General features: G+C 46.9%; 1 protein-coding gene across 13 annotated transcripts in view; it reads right to left on the bottom strand.

The window, feature by feature from the left end:
* The window catches only part of GIGYF2 (GRB10 interacting GYF protein 2), a 452,656-nt gene that overhangs the window by 43,596 nt on the left and 386,872 nt on the right, over positions 1-22,188 (bottom strand). For all 13 annotated transcript variants that reach the window (XM_063915746.1, XM_063915737.1, XM_063915739.1 and 10 more), the window contains one exon: positions 18,877-19,137. In XM_063915746.1, the coding sequence (XP_063771816.1) occupies positions 18,877-19,137 (261 nt within the window). The remainder of the gene's footprint in view (positions 1-18,876; positions 19,138-22,188) is intronic.

Genomic DNA, 22,188 nt, shown 5'->3' on the forward strand with positions numbered 1-22,188 from the left:
GCTGGCGAATGTATGTATCCATTGATTGTAGCCTCTTCTCTTATGTGATTGTATTTCTGTTGTACCCCCCTTTTGAGTAAATAATTGTTGCTGGGTTGGACCTCAACATTACATAAACAATTGGTGTCACATTTCCTTTCCTGTTAGGGGTTATAAAGTGTATTTCCGCCGCACGTGTAGCTACTTTGTGCTTACAGCGTGTCGGCGTGCTTACGCAATGTGTACGCATTTCATAGGGGTTACACACACACGCGCTTAGCGGTCGCAGCGGCCTGAACTTCTGTCCATCTAAGGTATTGCTCTTTTCCTGAAAGTTAATCAGACTTAACACTTTATACTTGCAAAGACTCCCAATTAGCTTAAAAACATCACACAAGTGCTAGTTTAAGCCACTGCTAGCCAGTGTACACAGGGGGCTCTAGCGGGTCCCACCCAGGAAGGTACCGTATGCCTCCCCTGCGTGTTAGCCGCACCATGAACCTGGTCCGCCGGCTTGTACTCAGCACTGTCGTCACCTTCAGACTATTGTTAGGGGTGTTCGGCAGGCTGCGATTTGCGACAGCCAAGGCGCAGTACCCCGCTGTACAAACAACCTCACAGGACGGTGCGCCTGCAGCGGAGAAGCGGCTCTGACACCTCGCAAGGCCGGTGACCGTCCATCCTCCTAACTCCCACGGTGCAGGTATGCTGTTGCCCAAACAGCATACCGAAAATAATACAAGTTTAAAATAAATTGAAGAAAACTCTCTGCAGCTGCAGAGATGTGCATCCTATCCTTAGGGCACTTTTTTCTAAACTGCCTGGGGGAGGGGCATAGAGAGGAGGAGCCAGCACGCCCAGTGAAGAAATTTAAGGTGCACCGGCTCCTTTGGACCCCGTCTAGACCCCATCGTACTAAGTCTCCCCAATATCCCTTATGGATGCTAGAGAATTAGATTTATCGGTAAGTACCAAAATCCTCTTTTCTCGGTCATCCACTAAGGGACACTGGAATACTAAAAAGCTGGGGACGTCCCAAAGATACTCCCACGGGCGGAAGTGCTGTCTGAAGCCTGGAGAACCAACCGGCCAAAACAAGAATCTTCAGCCACAAACGTGTCCAACTTGTACAAAACTAGTGAACATGTGAGCCGAAGACCACGTTGCAGCTCTACAAAGTTGTCTCGTAGAAGCTCCTCTGGCAGCCGCCCAAGAAGCTCCTACCGACCTGGTGGAATGAGCACCCACATGAAACGGAACTCTCTTACCACTAGAGATATAAGCCTGTCTAATTGTGAGTCTCTTCCATCTTGACCAGGTTTGTTATGTAGCCAGCCAACCTCATTTTGGCCCATTATACAATACAAACATCACATCTGACCGTCGAAAGGAACTGGTTGCCTGTACGTAAACTCTTAGTGCCCTGATTACATCCAGCGAACTGTCACCATCCGACATCTGAAAAGACGGGATCACAATAGGTTGATTGATGGGAAAACTCGAAACCACCTTGGGTAGAAACTCTGCCTTAGTACGAACTTCTGCTCTATCCTCGTGGAAAACCAGAAAAGGGCTCTTGCAGGATTGGGCTCGTAACTCTGATACCATCCTTGCCGAAGCCAATGTAAGCAACAAAATGGTCTTCCAGGATACATTTATTGTCTGCTCTTTCCAAAGGTTCAAAAAGGTCAGATCTTTATGTCTAAAAACAGGTTTAAATCCCACGGAGCCGTGGCGGGAACGAAAGGGTGGTTGTAGCCTCAACACTCCCTGCAAAAAAGGTCTGTACTTCCTGTAAGGAAGACAGACGTTGTTGGGAAAAAATTGAAAGGGCCGGTACCTGACCCTTTAAAGGATCCCAACCTCAAACCTCCTTCCAAACCAGCTTGAAGAAAGCGCAACAATCTGGTAAGACAAAACTGTCTGGGGTTCCAACCCATAGGCTGGCACCAATCCATGTATCGTTTCAAAGTTCTATGATAGTAGGCCGCAGTCACTGGCTTTCTTGCAGCTAACATTGTAGGGATAGCTGAACTGGGAATGCCCTTTTCCCTTAGTATTTTGGCCTCAAGAGCCACGCCGTTAAAGGCATTTCAGAACTGGGTGAAGGAATGGACCTTGTGACAACAGATCTTCCCTCTGCGGCAACCTCCAAGGCTCTTCCGCTAGGAGACCCCTTAGATCAGAGTACCAACTTCTGCGAGGCCAGTCTCGTGCTATCAGAATTACCCACGCTCTTTCCAGTTTTACCTTCTTTAATACTCTTGGTAGGAGAAGAAATGGTGGAAATATGTATACCAGATCGTAAGGCCAGTGAATTGACAGCGCATCCACTGCCTCTGCCGCTGGATCTCGTGTCCTGGTCACATATCTCGGAAGTTGACGATTGTGTAGTGATGCCATTAGATCTACTTGTGGTAACCTCCACCTTCTTACCACTGCGTTGAAGACTTGGGGGTGTAGACTACACTCTCCTGGGTGCATGTCTTGGCGGCTGAGATAATCCGCCTCTCCGTTGTCTATTTCGGGAATGGACACTGCTGACAGAATTATGTTATCTTTCCGCCCAATACAGAATTTTTGTAGCTTTCTTTAGGGCCATCCCACTCTTCGTTCCTCCCTGTTTATATAAGCCACCGCTGTGACATTGTCGGATTGTATCCTTACGTGCTGATTTCGTACCAGGCTGTCCGTTTGAAGCAGCGCATTGTAGATGGCTCGAAGTTCCAGCACAATTATGAGACTGCTTTCGTACTGGGACCATCTCCCCTGTAACTGGTGTTTGTCCAGTACTGCACCCCAACCTGAGACTTGCATCAGTTCTCAAGATAATCCAATACCAGATTCCGAAATGCTTCCCTATTGCTAGGTTTCTGTGGATCGACCACCAAATCAATGAAATTCTGGTTTGGAGACAGGCGAATCTTCCTGTGAAGAAATAGATGCATGCCTGTCCCCTGTGAGGACCTGAAACGTTCTTGAGTGAAGTCTGGCATACTGAATCGCTTCAAAGGATGCTACCATCTTCCCCAGAAGCCGCATGCAAAGGTGTAGCGACACTATCTGATTTTGCAAGACCTGTTGGACCATGTGCCTGATGTCGTGGATCTTGTCCTATGGTATAAAGACCTTTAGTTGAGACATGTCCAGAACCAGACCCAAGAACTGAAGTCTTTGGGATTGAAGCAAGTTGGATTTCTTGAAGTTGGTCATCCAGCCGTGTTGAGTTAGGACCTGATGAGTCAATCTTGCATCTGTGATCAACATCTCCTGAGACGGGGCCTTGATCAAAAGATCGTCCAGGTACGGTATTATTGTTACAGCCCTAGATCGTAATTTTGCTAGCATGACCGCCATGATCTTTGTGAAGATCCTTGGAGCCAAGGACAGACCGAACAGTAGCGCTCTGAATTGATAGTGGTCCTTTTCACAGCAAACCTCAGATATGCTTGATGTGGCGTCCAAATTGGAACATGGAGGTACGCGTCCTTTATGTCCATAGACAACATGAACTCCTCTTGTTCCAACCCTGCTATGACTGACTGTATCGATTCCATCTTGAACCGGTAAATGTTAACAATTGGTTTAACACCTTTAGGTTTAGAATGGGTCTGACCGAACCATCTGGTTTGGGTACCACAAAAAGATTTTAATAAAAACCAGTTTCTCTTTGTGGTACCGATACCAGAACGATGACCACTGATAGGATCAACCTTTGGATAGATGATTTCAATGCCCTTGCCTTTTGAGGGCACTGTGGTAGACCCGTAGTAAAGTATGGACTGTAATGATGTATGAGAAACAATTTTGTAGCCCTGGAATATAATATTGTTGACCCAGATCTCTGGAGAGGCTTCGGCCCAGAATTCCTGAAACCTTGTCAACCGGGCGCCCACCTTGGAAGACCCAAGATGAGCTGGGAGACCGTCATGCCACTGATTTTTCCATGGGCTTAGAGTCCTGTTTTCTGTTTGCTGACTGGGGACGCCCTCTTCCTCTGTTTCCACAAGATTGTCCTCCAAAAACTCTACCTCTGGCACGAAAGTACTGAGCTCTAAATGAAGTGAAGGTCGGGTCCTGAATAACTTCGCCTGACCGCCTGTGTGGTTCTAGGGTATGTAGTAGCAAGAAAGTTGATTTTCCAGCCGTGGCTTGTGAGATCCATTTGTCTAATTCTGGTCCAAACAAAGTATCCTCTACAAAAGGAATGGCCTCTACAGCCTTCTTAGAGTCCGAATCCACTTGCCAATCTCTGAGCCATAAAACACGCCTTGCCGACACCGCTGAAGCTGAAATACTGTACGATATTATTATCTTTGCCCGTTGGCAAAGATAAGAGGCCAACTCATGGATATGCTCCTCTAAGCGAGAAATCTCTTCCTGGTTACCCTCTTCTGTCACTGCACTGACTGTTTGATCAGTCCAAGCCACCACGGCCTTACTGACCCAGGCATTTACAAGTGTTGGTCTGTGTAATGCTCCAGCTGCCACAAAGATGGACTTAAGTGCCGTGTCCAACTTGCAGTCCGAAGCAACCTTTAATGTAGTTACATTTGGTATAGGTAAGAACGTCTTCTTTGACAATCTAACTAAAGAAGCATCCACATTAGGTAGGATCTCCCATTTTGTCATGACCCCTTTAGGTAGGGGATAGTTAACGGTAAATTTCTTGGACAATTGGAAACGTTTATCTGTTTGTTTCCAGGCTTCACCCATCTGTTCCTGAAGTGTCTTAGGAATGGGGAATACTGCCGTCTGTGGCTTTTGAGACTCAAACCGATCGAAATCTTCAGGTTCCTTAACTTTATCCTCTTTGAACTTAAGGACCTGTTTAACTGCTTCAATAAGGGATTCTAACCCCTTAACTTCTGAATCCTCCTCTGTAGGGCAAATCTGAAATACCTCCTCCCCCGACTCCCTGTCTTTGTCATCTGCCAAGAGACCCTCTTCTTCCAGAACAGGAAGGGGTCTCTTAACTGATTTTCGGACAGGTTTTTCTACCTGTGTGGGAGGGGTAAGTCTAATCATGAATTCTTCCATGGTTTTAGAAAATACCGCAGCCCATTCTGAATGGTGCTTGCTATCATTTCTCTGGACAAATCAGCTAAGGCATTTTCCCAAGACCCAGATGGACCACTACTCCCAGCCTGTGCGTCCAGTCTTAAACATGTGTCGCACACCCTGGAGCTGCCAACACTTGTGCTCTTTTTTTTCACATTTTGAACATACATAGCACATTTTTGTGGTTTTAATTGGTGCTTTAGAAGCCATGTTTCTAGTACACACACACACACACACACACACACACACAGCAGTCCTGTCACTCTACTGAATTAGAAAGAGACAGACTGTAGGGATAAAAGGAGCAATGAACAACTGGGGAGATGCTCAGCTGGTTCTCTCTATTAAACTCAATATATATATATATATATATATATATATATATATATATATATATATATATATATATATATATATATATATATATATATATATATATATATATAAAAAGTTTTATATCAGCCCTGGGTTTACAAACCCCACACCACCACTGTTATTGCAGGATGGTTTGGCTCCCTTGTGGCTCCTTTTCTGATGCTTCCCTCCGCAAGACCTGTCAGCAGTGTCTTTTGAGAGAGGATATAAACATACATAGAGATATGAAAATCAGTGAGATTTTTGGCCTTGTTCCATCCCCCCTCCAAATCCCACCCGCTGCTGAGTGAGCCTAAACAGAAGAGGCAACGCACTGAGGTGGGCGCCAAATATTCCTTATGGACTACGAGAAAAGGTTTTAACGGTAGGTAATTAAAATCCGATTTTCTCTAGCATCCATAAGGGATATTGGGGAGATTAGTATGATGTGGACGTCCCAAAGCTTCCAGAATGGGCGGAAATGTGCTTCAGCACCGCCTGCCCAAACTGGGCATCCTCTTTGGCCAGGGTATCAAAATTGTAGAACTTCACAAAGGTGTTCTTCCCCGACCAGGTAGCAGCTCGGCATAGTTGCAAGGCCGAGACTCCACGGGCAGCCGCCCAGGAAGAGCCCACCGATCTTGTAGAGTGGGACTTCAAAGACTTAGGAACAGGTAAGGCTGCAGATACATAGGCCTGTTGTATAGTAAGCCTAAGCCAACAAGCAATGGACTGCTTTGAAGCAGGACAACCCTTCTTCTATGCATCATAAAGCACGAACAAGTAATCAGTCTTTCTGATCCGAGCCGTCCACCTGACATAGATCTTCGAGGCTCGAACCACATCCAATGCCTCCGGAGGAACAGAAGTGTCAGAACTGGACGGAACCACAATAGGTTGATTCAGGTGAAACGCAGAAACAACCTTAGGCAGGAACTACTGGCTAGTCCTGAGCTCCGCTCTGTCCTCGTGAAAGACAAAGTATGGACTTTTACACGATAATGCCCCCAATTCTGAAACAAGTCTAGTAGAAGAAATCTGGACCTTAATGGAACCCAGAAGCAAGCCCTTATCCACAACAGCCTGCAGGAAATGTATGAAACGTACCAAGTGGAACTCTGCAGGTGGATACGTGCGGTCCTCGCACCAAGAGACATATCTTCTCCAGATAAGATGATAGTGTTTTGTCGTCACAAGTTTCCTGGCCTGAACCATGGTAGCAATAACCTTTTTGGAAAGGCCCTTGTGAGCTAGGATGTCCCGCTCAACTTCCATGTCGTCAAACGAAGTCGCCGTAAGTCAGGGTAGACTAACGGTCCTTGTTGAAGAACGCTTAGTGGTAGAGGCAAAGGGTCTTCGACGGACGTGTCCAGAAGATCCGTGTACCACGCCCTCTGAGGCCAATCATGGGCAATCAGAATTGCCTGGACACCCTGATTTCTGATTGTTTGAGCACCCTTGGGAGCAACAGAATCGGAGGAAACAGGTAGACCATATCGGTAAGGCCAAGGCGACGTCAGCGGGTCCCCTGCCCTCGCCTGAGGGTCCCTGGTTCGAGAGCAACACCAGTGAAGCTTCTTGTTGAGACGAGAAGCCATCAAGTCTATCTGCAGGCAGTACCACCGGTGGGTGATCGGCTGAAACACCGGAGGGTGGTGTACCCACTCTACCGGGTGGAGGTCGTGACGACTGAGGAAGTACGCTTCCCAGTTGTCCACTCCCAGAATGAAGATTGCTGACATTGCTCTTGCATTTTTTTCCGCCCAGAGGAGAATCTTTGACACCTCTCGTATGCAGGCTCTGCTTTTTGTCCCTCCTTGCCGACTGATATACGCAGTGGCGTTGTCTGACTGAACTTAGATTGCGTGATTCGCGAGCAGAGGAGAGGCCTGAAGCAGAGCATTGTAGATCGCCCGAAGTTCCAGAATATTGATCAGAAGGAGGGCTTCGTGGCCTGACCACAGGTCCTTGAACTGTGCCCGTTGGGTGACAGCACCCCATCCTCGAAGACTAGCATCCGTTGTGAGGAGGGTCCAATCCTGAATCTCAAAACTCCGGCCTTCCAAGAGATTAGAGGACTGCAGCCACCACAGGAGGGAAATCCTGGCCTGAGGTGATAGCCGAATCATCCGGTGCATCTGTAGATGTGATCCGGACCACTTGCTCAGGAGATCCAATTGAAATGTTCTGGCATGGAGCCTCCCATATTGGATTGCCTCATATGAGGCCACCATCTTCCCCAACAATCTGATGCAAAGATGGATGGAAACACAAGCAGGTCGGAGCACCATGCGGACCATCTCCTGAAGGGTTCTCGCCTTGTCCTCTGGGAGGGACACCGTATCCATTAACATCCCCAAGAACAGGAGCCGCTGAGTCGGTTCCAGGTGGGGCTTCTGTAGATTGAGAATCCACCCATGGCGTGACAGAAGTTGGATGGTGTAGTTGATATGGAGCTATAAAAGCTCCCTGGATCTTGCTTTTATCAGAAGATCGTCCAGGTAAGGGACAACATTGATCCCCTGGACCCGGAGTTGGAACATCATCTCCGCCATCACCTTCGTGAATACCCTCGGAGCCGTGGACAGGCAGAAGGGTAGTGCCAGGAACTGGTAGTGATCGTCCAGTAGGGCAAACCTCAGAAAAGCCTGATGAGGTGGCCAAATTGGAATATGAAGTTAGGCGTCTTTGATATCCAGGGAAACCAGGAACTCCTGTTCATCCAGACCGGCAATCACTGCCCTCGGAGATTCCATTTTGAACTTGAAAACCTTTAGGTAACGATTCAAGGACTTTAGGTTCAAACGGATCGTACCAAGCAGTCCGGCTTTGGAACCACAAACAGGTTGGAGTAATAACCCCTGCCTCGTTGTGGTATCGGTACTGGGACAATGATGTGGGACTGGACCAACTTTCGGATGGCCTGTTGCAACGTAACCTGCATATCCTCCAAAGCTGGTAAGCTTGATTTTAAAAATCGTTGGGGAGGAGCACACTCGAACTCCAGCTTCTAGCCCTGAGAAATGAGGTCCCAAGGTATCCTGGCAGGAGCTTTCCCAGATGCGGCTGAAGTGACGCAGTCGGGCTCCCAACGCAAGATCTCCTCGGGGTGGGTGGGCACTGTCACACTGAGGACTTAGTGGAAGCAGAACTGGTGCTCTGTTCCTGAGAACCAGTGGTTTGCATGTCTTTTTGACTTACCTCTGGCACCTCCATTTGCATTGGAGGCACCTCTGGCCTTAGAACGAAATCTGTACAGATAGCCCCCGGGTAGGAACGCCTAGCTGGCGGGGTCCCAGAGGGTGGAAACGTGGATTTCCCAGCAGCGACTTTGGAAATCCACGTATCCAACTCAACCCCAAAGAGCTATTCCCCCGAAAAGGGGAGGGATTCCACACTGCGCTTTGAGTCTGCGTCTATACACTGACGCAACCACAAAGCCCTGCACACCGACACTGCCATGGCAGAAGTCCTAGCGTGTAGTGTCCTGAATGTGCCTTAGCAGGGTCACCATAGTGACCAGAGGCATAGCCCCGGAGAGGCCCTCCTGAATTTGAGTGGCCCATGAATGAATAGCATGGGTCATCCTGCAACCCGCTATGACTGGCCTTTGCAATACACCTGCTGCCATATAAATAGATTTGAGTGCAGCCTCTATTTTTCTGTCCCCAGGATTCTTCATAGTAAAGGAGCCAGGGGAAGGCAGCACCGCCTTTTTGGACAGTCGAGAGACTGCTACATCAACCCCCAAAATTTCCTACCTTCAGGAGCAAATGGGAAAGTGCGCAAAAACTTTTTTGACACTTGGAATTTTTTGTCTGGATTTTTCAGGCTAATTTGAATAAATCACCTAAATCTGCAGAATCAGGGAAAGTGACATTAGACATGTTTTGTGTAAATAAAAACGACTGCTGTGACGCAGTGTCCTCTAGAGGGAGCTTTAACACATTCCGTATAGCCACAATGAGGGGTTCAATACCCTGAGCAGAATCGGAATCCCCACTAACGGGATTCAAGTCCCCCCCATCCTCCTGTATTTCCTCATCTGAATCTGAGAGTAGAGCAGGCAAACCACGCTTCTGTGGTGCTGCATGTGAGGGATGGGAAAGGGAGGGGGAAGGGGGGGCTGTGTAACACCTGCCCCAACAGCTAAGTCTGCAACAGCCTGTTGTAGTAGCTGAGTTTTCTGTACATTTGCAGTGAGCTGGAATGACATATCAAATCATCATAGGTTTAAGAGACCCTAGCCAGGAGGGCTCCGGACCCTCTCCCCCAGCACCTTCACTGATTTGTGAAGATTGGCTGCATTGTTCACAAGAAACAGAATCAGATGATACTGGAGAGAATCTAGTGTAACATACACTGCACAGCTTGTGTTTACCCATGATTCACAGTAAACACAAGAACATACACACAGACAGTAATACTGATCAAGCCTGCCCTTACTGTATGTGAGAGGAGAGAGAGAGAGAGAGAGAGAGAGAGAGAGAGAGAGAGAGAGAGAGAGGAGAGAGAGAGAGAAGAGAGAGAGAGAGAAGAGAGAGAGAGAGAGAGAGAGAGAGAGAGAGAGAGAGAGAGAGAGAGAGAGAGAGAGAGAGAGACAGCACACCCCCAGCTGCACAGTCCCAGTGAGGCTGACAGCCAATTGTACCACAGTAACACTAAATTTCTGTCCTGTAGAGCACAGGTTGTCAAACTCGGTCCTCAGGACCCCACACGGTGCATGTTTTGCAGGTCTCCTCACAGAATCAAAAGTGACATAATTAGCTCCACCTGTGGACCTTTTAAAATGCTTCAGTGAATAATTAATACACCTGCGCACCTGCTGGGTTACCTGCAAAACATGCACTGTGTGGGGTCCTGAGGACAGAGTTTGAGAACCCCTGGTGTAGAGGACCCATATAGTGTACAATAGCGGCTCTCCCCTTTTGCTACACCCTGTACCAGTTTTCCACCGTGTCTTGTGAGGCAGGAAGCGCTGTGTGTGCTGTCTGTGGCTGCATCAAGCAGAGGAAGGCACCAAAATTCCTCTGGTTCTGCTCTGAGGTACCTCCGCCCCCTCCAATGGAGCCGGAGCTAGTGTGATTTTTTATACTGGTAATGTCTCCTGTTTGCTTAAAAACATCACAGTGCTAGTTCAAGCTGTTTGAAGCCAGTCTACATGGGGGTGCTCTAGCGTGTCCCCCCCAGGAGGGCTCTGTATGCCGCGCCCGTGTCCGGCTGCACTTTGAACCGGGGGATCCCCCTAGCGCGTGCTGCGGTTGTGACAGCCTAGTCGCAGAGCCCTGCTGAACAACCACCCCTCAGGACAGTGGTCCTGCAGAGGGAAAGCGGCTCTGCACCTTGCAAGGCCGGTGACTGCCCCCCCAAACTCCCACGGTGCAGGTATGCTTTTGTCCAAACAGCGTACCAAAAATAACAAACGTTTAAAAGAAATTGAAGAAAACTCTCTGGAGCTGAGGGCACTTTTTTCTAAACGGTCTGTGGGAGGGGGCATAGAGGGGAGGAGCCAGCACACCCAGTGAAAAAAATTAAAGTGCACCGGCTCCTTTGGACCCAGTCTATACCCATCGTACTAATCTCCCCAATATCCCTTATGAATGCTAGAGAAATATTGTGAGACCTCCAGTCTCCATTCTTCACACCCTAGCTGTTTCGTATCTGAGTGTCCCCTAGTGGATGACAGAGAAAAACTGATATTCAGCTGCCAACAGTGTAAACCCATAAAAAAATATACGTTACGGTAAGAACTTATCATTGATAACGGTATTTCTCCCAAGTACACAGGATCCACAGGATAACAATGGGATATGATGAAGCGACAGCGGATTTGCACCAATCGGTCAAAACTTTCCAGCCTTCCAGCATGCAACAGGCCCGTCCATATATCCCCACCTCCTGGCTGAGGCAAATCAGTTGTATTCCAAAGCTCAAAGCAGGATCATCATAGATAGCCCTAATCAGGCGATAAGAACACAAAAGCACACACTTCCATACAAGAAGAAAGAGGTTAGTGAGTAAAAGGATCCTCAAATCAGGTGCGTCAGGGTGGGATCCCTGTGGACTTAGGAGAAATACCGTTATCAACGGTAAGTTCTTACCATAACGTATATTTCTCCGCAGGGTCCACAGGTTATCAATGGGATTTCCCAAAGCAATTTAGTGGTGTCGACGCTCCTGAATGGACAGGAGAATCCTTCGCTTGAATTCAGCGTCATGAGAGGCAAAGGTATCCATGCCATAATGTCTAATACATGTGATAATGATTGACCATGTGACTGCCTTGCATATCTCTTCTGCTGAAGCACCACGTTGTGCTGCCCATGATGGACCTACCTTACGAGTACAGTGAGCAGAGCCATTACCCGGAACACGGAGATCAGCTTGAGAATATGCTTCTGAAATTATCATCCGAAGCCATCTTGCCAGTGTCTACTTATCAGCAGGCCATCCTCTCTTGTGAAATCCGTAGAGAATCTGTCTTTCTGATGGCACTGGTACAATTCGCGTAGATCCTTAATGTACGGACCACGTCCAGCGATGCTTCTCCCGCAGAAAGGCCCAGTACCTGGAAAGCCGGGACTACAATTTCTTAATTAAGGTGGAATTTAGACACCACCTTCGGAAGGTACCCAGATCTAGTTCTTAGAACTGCTTTATCTGGATTAAAAAATCAGAAATGGGGAACGACATGATAATCTGATACTCTTCTAGCTGACGCCATATCCAGTAGAAAGAGAACTTTAGCTGTCAACCATTTAAGATCCACTTTATTAAGTGGTTCAAATGGGGCAACTTGAAGGGCTTTCAGGACTAGACTTAAGTCCCAAGGCACTATAGGAGGAACAACAGGAGGTTGAATGTGCAGCATTCCCTGGAAAAAAGTATGCACATCCTGTAAATTGGCAATTTTCTTTTGGAACCATACAGTCAATGCCGACACTTGCACGGTCAAGGAAGCCACAATCAAAACCTTTATCCATTCCTGCCTGAAGGAATGCCAAAACCCTAGAAACACTGAAAAACTTAGGGTCCTTTTCCATTCACTGCACCAATGAATATAGGCCCTCATTCCGAGTTGTTCGCTCGGTATTTTTCATTGCATCGCAGAGAAAATACGCTTAGTACGCATGCGCAATGTTCGCACTGCGACTGCGCCAAGTAACTTTACTATGAAGAAAGTATTTTTACTCACGGCTTTTTCTTTGCTCCGGCGATCGTAATGTGATTGACAGGAAATGGGTGTTACTGGGCGGAAACACGGCGTTTCAGGGGCGTGTGGCTGAAAACGCTACCGTTTCCGGAAAAAACGCAGGAGTGGCCGGAGAAACGGTGGGAGTGCCTGGGCGAACGCTGGGTGTGTTTGTGACGTCAACCAGGAACGGCAAGCACTGAACTGATCGCACAGGCAGAGTAAGTCTGGAGCTACTCTGAAACTGCTAAGTAGTTAGTAATCGCAATATTGCGAATACATCGGTCGCAATTTTAAGAAGCTAAGATTCACTCCCAGTAGGCGTAGGCTTAGCGTGTGTAACTCTGCTAAATTCGCCTTGCGACCGATCAACTCGGAATGAGGGCCATAGGTTTGCCATATTCGGAGATAAATGCGAGCTGAGGAAGGTTTCCTTACTCTGAGCATAGTTTGAATTACCTGTTGTGAGAATCCACTTGACTTCAGGATAGAGGTTTCAAGAGCCACGCCATCAAAGAGTCGATCCAGATGTCTGTGATAACAAGGAACCTGCCTCAGTAGATCTGGACGTTGAGGGAGCAGAAGTAGAGCGTCCATCGACATTCTCTGCAGATCTGTGTACCAATGCCATCTGGGCTAAGCCGGAGCTATTAGTATCACAGCACCTTTCCCTTGCTTTATCTTTCTCACCACCCTTGTTAAAAGGGTGACTGGAGGAAACACATAAGACAGATGAAACTCCCATCTCACAGACAGGGCATCCACAAAGATCGCTCTGGGATCCTTTGTTCTTGACCCATATGCGAGCACTTTGTTGTTCAGATGGGATGCCATGAGATCTATCTCTGGCACCCCCACTTGTCTACTAGAGTCTGGAAGACCTGGGTGTAGCGCACATTTGCTTGCCCGAATGGCGTGTCGACTGATAAAGTCCGCTTCCCAGTTTGGGACTCCCAGAACGAACACTGCGGACAAGGCTGGAAAATGAAGTTCTGCCCACTTTAGTATGTAACTTACCTCCTTCATCGCTTTTCGGCTGCAAGTTCCTCCCTGATGGGTGAGGTACGCTACTGCCGTCGCATTGTCCAAGCGGATCTAGACCGTTTTTCCCTGAAGAATGTCCTTTGCCTGAATCAGTGCCATGTATATGGCCCGACGTTCCAATATATTTATTGGTAGGCAAACTACTTCCTTGGTCCACTGCCCCTGGAAACACAACCTTCCTGACACTGCTCTCCAGCCCTGGAGACTGGCATCTGTCATCAGAATTTCCCAATCTGATAACCAAAAGGGTCCCCCCTTGTCCAGATGGGATGTCTGTAGCCACCAGGCTAATGACCTTCTTACTTCTATCGTAAGAACCAGTGTCTGTGTATTTATCGTCTGATGCAACCCACTCCATTTGGCAAGAATCAGACGCTGCAGAGACCTCGAGTGGAATTGTGCATACTCCACCATGTTGAATGTTGACACCATCAAACCCATCACACGCATTGCTGCGTGAATGGATAACTTTTTTGACTGTGTAGTAAGTCCTGAATCCTTGACTGAACCTTGGATATCTTGTTCAGAGGTAACATTACTCTCTGAAGACTTGAATCCAGTAAAGCCCCCAAGTGAGTCATCCGCAGTGACGGAACCAGAGACGATTTTGCCCTATTTATGAGCCGCCCATGCTTCTACAGACACGTTATTGTCTGTTGCAGATGACATAGGAGCAATTCCTGCGACTGTGCCAGGATTAAAAGATCGACGAGGTATGTAAAAATTCTTATCCCCTACCGTCGGAGACAAGCTGCCATTACCACCATAATCTTGGTAAACACTCTGGAGGCTGTGGATAACCCAAAAGGTAGGGCCTGGAACTGAAAATGCTGTTGGAGGATAACAAACCTGAGATAGCACTGATGGGACAGTGCTATAGGAACATGTAGGTAAGCCTCCTGTATATCCAGGGATACCATATAATCCCCTGGCTCCAAGGCCAAAATGATGGAACGTAAAGTCTCCATGTGAAACCGAGGTACCCAAATGTATTTGTTCAGCACTTTGAGATTGAGAATGGGCCAAAATGACCCATTTGGCATCTGAACTAAAAACAGGTTGGAGTAAAAACCCTGTCCTCGTTGTGCAGGAGGAACTGGAATGATTACTCCTGACTGAAGCAATTTCTGAACTGACTCTTGCAAAGCCCTGGCCTTCGTCTCTACCCGAGACGGGCTGGTACAAAAAACCTTTGAGGAGGGTACTTCTTGAAGGCAAAACCATAACCTAGAGATACCGCTTCTTGCACCCAGGCATCTGTTGTAAACTGCTGCCAGATCTGTGCAAACTGAAGAAGTCGGCGCCCCACCCTGGGGTTCCCCAAGGTGGAGGCCCGCACCATCAGCCTGGTAGCTTATTACTTGTTGTATTGGGACTGCCTGCTATCACTTTTACCTTTAGCTTTTCCTTTAGACTGAAAGGCCGGAACTTTAGGTTTGAATTTGTATGTGGAAGGAAACTTGACCTTCTTGGAGTCTGATTCTGACTCCAGAATATCTGTCAATTCTTTACCAAAAAGAAAATCTCCAGAAAAGGGCAAAGATTACAAAACCTTCTTAGATTCTGAATCAGCTTTACACGTACGTGGCCAAACTGCTCTGTGAGCAGCTACTGTTGAAGTTGATGCCCTGGAGGCAATAGTACCCATATCCAATACTGCTTCTTCCAAGAACATTGTAGCCTGTTTTATATGTGCTATATGGGATTTTAGCTCTCTAGATGCTATTGAAAAATCCCCCTCCAATGCGTCAGCCCAGGCAGCCACTGCCTTTGCCACCCAAGCTGAAGCCATGGCTGGCCTTATGACTGCCCCAGACAGGGAAAAAATGATTTTTAGAAAACCATCCACTCTCCTATCCGTGACATCATTTAATGATGTTGAAGGCAAAGGTAATGTAGATTTTCGCACTATTCGAATCACATGCGTATCTACTTTAGGAGCCACCTCCCTTTTTAAACAATACCCAGCTGGAAGATCATTGGAATTCCATTTCTTAGGAATTCTAAAAACTTATTAGGTGTAGCCCAAGCCTCTTCCATGATTTCCGTCAGATGTTTAAACACAGGTGCCTTGGTTTTTAACACAGGCTCTGCTGAATCCTCTAAGGATAGAATGGCTTTCATTGCTTTAATTAACTTAACTATATCCACTGAACTGAGACTTTCCTCCTCCTCTTCGTATGCCGAAGTAGAATTGAGCTTTCATCCTCTGATGAATCCTCATCTGAACCATGTGTAGCCTGTGAGGATGAAGATTTACTTACCACCGGCTTATCAGCCAGTTTCTTTTGAGAGGCTGCTGCTGAAAGTGATACATCACAGGTGGGAAACTGCATGTAAGGGTTAATCGTGTAACCTATCCCTTGGTACAGGAGTTGGAGGAATTATCCGTTCAGCTATACTAGATAAAGTTTGTGCAAACATAGCCCAAGGTGGATCAACATGCATCTGATCTGCCATGTATTTTTCAAGAACCCCTGGTGAAAGCTAAAACAATCTGCACACAAACCATCCTGAACCAGATCCTGAAAGGATAACACATCTTTGCAAGACAAACATTAGTGTTGGTGTTGCTGTGAGTATATCTTCGTCACCTTTGACGCTCTTAGACATGATAAATAATCAACACTTCCACAGTATACTACACAATTTGTGACTGTAATCCCTTTAAGTTTTTTAAAGTGACATACAATCCGAACCTACCCATGCACCAGCATTGAGTATCGTAATAAAACAAAACTGACAGAATATAGTAAAGTCAGCAATCACACTAGCAGTCAGTCACATTTTATACAGTAGTATAATAAGCAATATGAGCACATCATCAACTACATTTCAAGTATGTAGGAGAACATATTACTGAATCACGTTTAAACAGATCTACCGTATTCAGACGCATTGCGAAAGAAACAGTAAATGTATACAGACTCATATGCAATAGGCACTTATCTAACTATTCGTACTCAAAAAGGTAGATAGAGACTTAGTGCTGTATTACCCGTACTCAGTAAAGTGGGATACAGGGAGACTCAACTCGCTTCCAGGACCGATCAATACATTAGCGAACGCTTAGTGGATTCAGACGCTACTAGTGTACACTGCCCCTTAATGAACCTATAGTGAACACAGACTCTCCGTGAACACAGACGCACCAGTCACACAGCCACCTATGCTGCGACTAGGCCTCCTTCGTGTACGGGAGACTCGGAGGAAACTGGTCATGAACCGGGGGGAGAGACAACCAGGAGAGCGTCTGACTCCTCACTGCCGACATCAACCCTAGGGATCGCAGCCTCATAGTATTCCTGGAGCCTATGATCCCTAAGGACTAGCACCGGTGCGCCCGAGGTGGCAGCCGCGCCAGCGACTGTTTGGTAGTCTCCTCCCAAAACAGCGTGTCTGTGTCCGTATTCCCTTACTAAGCGGAACAGACGCCTTACCTTCTCCCCGTGCTCCGGCCACAGCCTGGTAACGTCTGCTGGAACTGCTAGTATATCCTTCTAATGGTCCCTACACACTGGAAGATAACTGTGAACGATATGAATGAGAACTTGTGCATATCGTTTAGTGTGTAAGCACCAACTATGAATGATGCGCGGCCCTGCGCTCGTTCATCGTTGGTGCCCCATCACTTATACATGCAGGCCAATATGAACAATCTCGTCCATATTAGCGTGCAGTGCTATGGAGCCGGGGTGACGGGGGAGTGAAGTTTCCAGCACGGGGCCGCGCATCGTTCATAGTTGGTGCCTACACACTGAACGATATGAACGAGCATCGCCGAATGTGTAGGGCCCTTAAACGGAACCGATGCCTTACCTTCTCCCCGTGCTCCGGCCACAGCCTGGTCACGTCTGCTGGGCCTGCTAGTATATCCGACACAGTCGCCTGCCGAAACAGCACTGCATTCGTGGGTAAGCGTTGTCGCGACCCGGCGGAGAGTTGTTGGAGCGACTCTTTCTAAGGTTTGTATAAGACGCTGTTTAGAAAGATTGCTCAGAAAAATAGTAAGTCTATAAAAAATAAAATAAGAAAGCTTAGGGCTGCTAAAAACCAGCAGCCCTCTGACCATGGTCCGGCTCCTGCCGCACCAAACAAAAAACTGATTTGCCTGAGCCAGGAGGTGGGGATATATGGATGGTCCCGTTGCATGCTGGGAGGCCAGAAAAGTTTTGACCGATTGGTGCAAATCCGCTGTCGCTTCATCATATCCCATTGTTATCATGTGGATAATCTATGGACCCTGCAGGAGAATACAGTTGATATAGAAAAGTATGACCGTTACGGAGAACCTAGTAAGTTTCGAACAGAATATCTAATATATCTATTATATATATTATATATCTATATCTACCTGTTTGTCTGTCTACATCTCTCTCTATCTGGGCTATTTCATCAGAATTGATAGAAATGTCCCATGTGTGACGCAAAAAATATATAAGATCAAATAAAAAAAAAAATCTTCTGAGTTTTATATATACAAAAAAACCCTAACTAAAAAGTATTAAGGTCCGATGGTATATGGTACATATGAAATACTGGCATTGTACTATACTTAAACTAATTTGATGTTATTTTAAAAGTAGTAGCAGCATAACATTTTGCTGCAAACAATTTTCCATACCATGTGTTTAAATATTTCATTATGCCTCACCATGAGCCAACTACTCATGAAACTACTATTAAAATACTTCAGTTACTGCAAACTCAAAGATGTTGGCCTGATACAAACTTGTGACTCATTCTAGGTACACAATTACAGATCTAATTGGCTAATTTGGTGATTTTCAACCAGATAACCCACTGAATTGTGTTGCACACCCTACTCTATAGAGTTGTTTTAAACAATCCATCTCATCAGATTTGATCAGGCAGAATAAATAGCAAGCTGATTAATTAGCCCATAAACACATAAAATAGCTGGATATACGTAATGTTCTCCTTCATACATTTGGCCAATTGATGCAGTTATCTGGCAGCTATACAAACTGGTCAAGTGCACCATGCGAGCCCTGTATGATGTGAACATATCTGAGGAAGTACATCTGCACCACTGTCTGTATATTCATTCATCAAAGAAAATGGGGTTAAAACAAGGGTGAAATGTGCTGAAAGTTCCTGATGATGGACCAGCAATTATAACGGCATGGCAGAAGCATTTCCATGAAAAATGGTTACAATGATATCAAAGGTAAAACAGACCATAATACCAGACATTTGCAGTACTGTATAATTAACAGCCTCACCTGTTTCCTTTGAAGCTCTTCCTTTTTTCTCCTTTCCTCCTCTTCTCTTTTCTTTTCCTCCTCCCTTCTCCTCCTTTCTTCTTCCATAAGCTTCCTCTCCTCCTCAAGTCTCTGCTTCTCCTCCTCTTGTCGTCTCCTCTCCTCTTCTTGCCGCCGTCTTTCCTCCAGCAGCCTTCGTTCTTCCTCTCGTTTCCGCTCCTCTTCCTCAACCTGTCTCTTAAGTGCCAGCTCTTGTTCCCTCTGTCGCCGCAACGCTTCCTCCTGTAATAGACGTTCACAGTCCTATTTGAAACTGGCTAATAATAATTAAAAATAAATAAATAGGAATTTAATACCTACCGGTAATTCCTTTTCTCGTAGTCCATAGTGGATACTGGGTATCTGTACTTTAGTACCATGGGGTATAGATCGGGTCCACTGGAGCATGGCACTTTAAAACCTTTACTGTATGTGTTTGCTGGCTCCTCCCCTCTATGACCCACCTACCAGACTCAGTGTAGGAAACTGTGCCCGAGGAGACGGACATACCACTAGAGAAGAAAACAGGTACAACAGCGGTGAGGCACAACACACAACCATAACCGAAAGGAGGGCGCTAACCAAAACAGGATAGCAACACCAACCTAACCAAGATAGCAAAGCTATCCCAACATCAAAACTGGACCGCAACGGCGGGCCAACCAAATACTTACTCAGGTAAGCAGGAATCGAAGCACTGAGGCGGGCGCCAAGTATCCACTACGGACTACGAGAAAAGGAATTACCGGTAAGTATTAAATTCCTATTTTCTCTTACGTACTAGTGGATACTGGGGATCTGTACTTTAGTACTATGGGGAAGTCACACAGCTCCCAAACGGGTGGGAGAGTGCCGAGACCCCTGTAACACCGCCTGACCAAACTGAAGGTCATCCTTAGCCAAGGTGTCCAACTTAACAAAAGTGTTCGAACCAGACCAAGTAACAGCTCGGCACAACTGGAAGAGCCCACAGATCTTGTTGAGTGGGCCTGAATAGACGTTGGCAAAGGCAGAGCTGCCGAAGCATAAGCTTGTTGAATGGTCAATGTAAGCCAACGAGCAATTGATTGCTTAGAAGCCGGACGACCAATGTTGGTGGCATCATAAAGGACAAACAGCAAGTCAGATTTCCGATGACAAGCAGTCCGTTCAACATAAATCTTCAGAGCCTTCACCATGTCCAAGGACTCTGGACCAACGGAGGCGTCAGACAACACCGGAACCACTATGGGTTGATTCACCTGAAAAGCATCACTTTTGGCAAAAGCGGAGGTCGGGTCCTGAGATCCACCCTGTCTTCATGAAAAATCAAATAAGGGCTCTTACTGGATAAGGCCACCAATTCAGACACACGTCTGGCAGACGCCAATGCTAATAACATTAGTCTTCCAGGTGATGAATTTTAACTCCACCCTATGTAAGGGTTCAGACCAGTCCGATTGAAGCAAGGACAGAACCACATTGAGATCCCACAGAGCCATGATAGGTACGAAGGGCGGTTACATATGAAGAAGAACTCCTTTTAGGAAAGTTTGTACTTCCGGCAGCATGGCAAGTTGTTTCTGGAAAAAAAAAAATAGAGCGCGCCGAAATCTGGACTTTGATGTAGCCTAACCTTAGGCCCATATCCATTCCCGTAAAATAGAAAGCGACCCATTCTAAATTCCACGGGAGAAACTTTTTTACTTTCACACCAGGAAATATACTTTTTCCAGATACGATGATAATCTTTAGACGTAACCATCTTCCTGGCCTGGACTATGGTGGAAATAACCCGGGAGGGAAGACCTTTTCTAGCTAGAATCTCCATTCCAAGCTGTCAAACGTAGCCGCTTTAAGTCTGGATAGACGAATGGACCTTGTTGAAGAAGATCCCTTTGAAGCGGCAGAGGCCAGGGTTCCTCCAGAGCCATGGTTAGGTGGTCCAAGTACCATGCTCGTCTAGGCCAATCCAGGGCAATTAGAATTGCTTGACCGCTTTTCCTTCTTAGTCTTTTTAGAACCCTTGGGATTAGCGGTAGAGGAGGGAACAGGTACACAAACTGGTACGTTTATTGTGTCGTCAATGCATCCACTGCTACAGCCTGCGGATCCCTTGTTCCGGAACATTAACGGCATAGCTTCTTGTTGAGACGAGAAGCCATCAGATCTATCTGCAGACAGCCCCACCGGTGAATTAACTGTTGAAACACCTGGGGATGTAGGCCCCATTCCCCCGGATGGAGGTCACGTCAGCTGAGAAAGTCCGCTTCCCAGTTGTCCACTCCTGGAATGAATATGGCCCTTGCGTTGGCCTCCGCCCAGACGAGTATTCTTGACACTTCTCGCATCGCCGCACTGCCTTTTGTTCAACCTTGTGGGTTTATGTACGCCACCGCCATGGCGTTGTCCGATTGAACCTGGATCACCTGATCCTTCAGGAGATGGGAAGCTTGCAGAAGAGCATTGTAAATTGCCCTGAGTTCCAGGATGTTTATCAGCAGAGCAGATTCTTGAACGGACCATATCCCCTGAAACTGGGTCCATTGGGTCACAGCCCCCCAACCCCGGAGGCTGGCATCCGTTGTCAGTAGAATCCACAAATGGATATTGAAATTCCTGCCTTCTACCAGGTGAGGAACTTCTAGCCACCATAACAGAGAAATATGGGCTTTTGGAGATAAGGTCACTTCCTGATGCGTTTGAAGGCGAGACCCCGACCATTTGTCCAGCAGATCCAGCTGAAATGGCTGAGCATGGAATCTGCCGTATTAGATTGCCTTGTAAGCAGCAACCACCCTGCACAGCAAGCGTATGCAAAGATGTATGGATACCTTGCGAGGATGGAGCACTGAGCGGATCATAGCCTGGATAGCCAGGGCCTTGTCCATCGGAAGAATCACCTTTTGAGACACCGTATCCAGCATCATTCCCAGGAACTGAAGACGTTGAGGTGAGATTTCTGGAAATTTAGGATCCACCCATGATTCGTAAGCAGGCGAGTCGTCAGATCGATGCTGTGCAATAAACGCTCACTGGACATAGCCTTTATCAGGAGATCGTCCAAGTAGGGGACTATGATGACTCCCATCATGCGCAGTTGCAGCATCATTTCTGCCATGACTTTGGTGAAGACCCTTGGAGCTGTTGACAGGCCAAAGGGCAAAGCCTGAAACTGGAAATGGTCGTCCAAGATGGCGAACCAGAGGTAAGCCACATGGGAATGTGTAGGTAAACATCCTTGACATCTAGAGATACCAGGAATTCCCCCTCCTCCAGACCGGACACCACTGCCCGCAGGGATTACATCTTAAA

Source organism: Pseudophryne corroboree, chromosome 4, assembly GCF_028390025.1.
Source record: "Pseudophryne corroboree isolate aPseCor3 chromosome 4, aPseCor3.hap2, whole genome shotgun sequence".
Lineage (NCBI taxonomy): Eukaryota > Metazoa > Chordata > Amphibia > Anura > Myobatrachidae > Pseudophryne > Pseudophryne corroboree.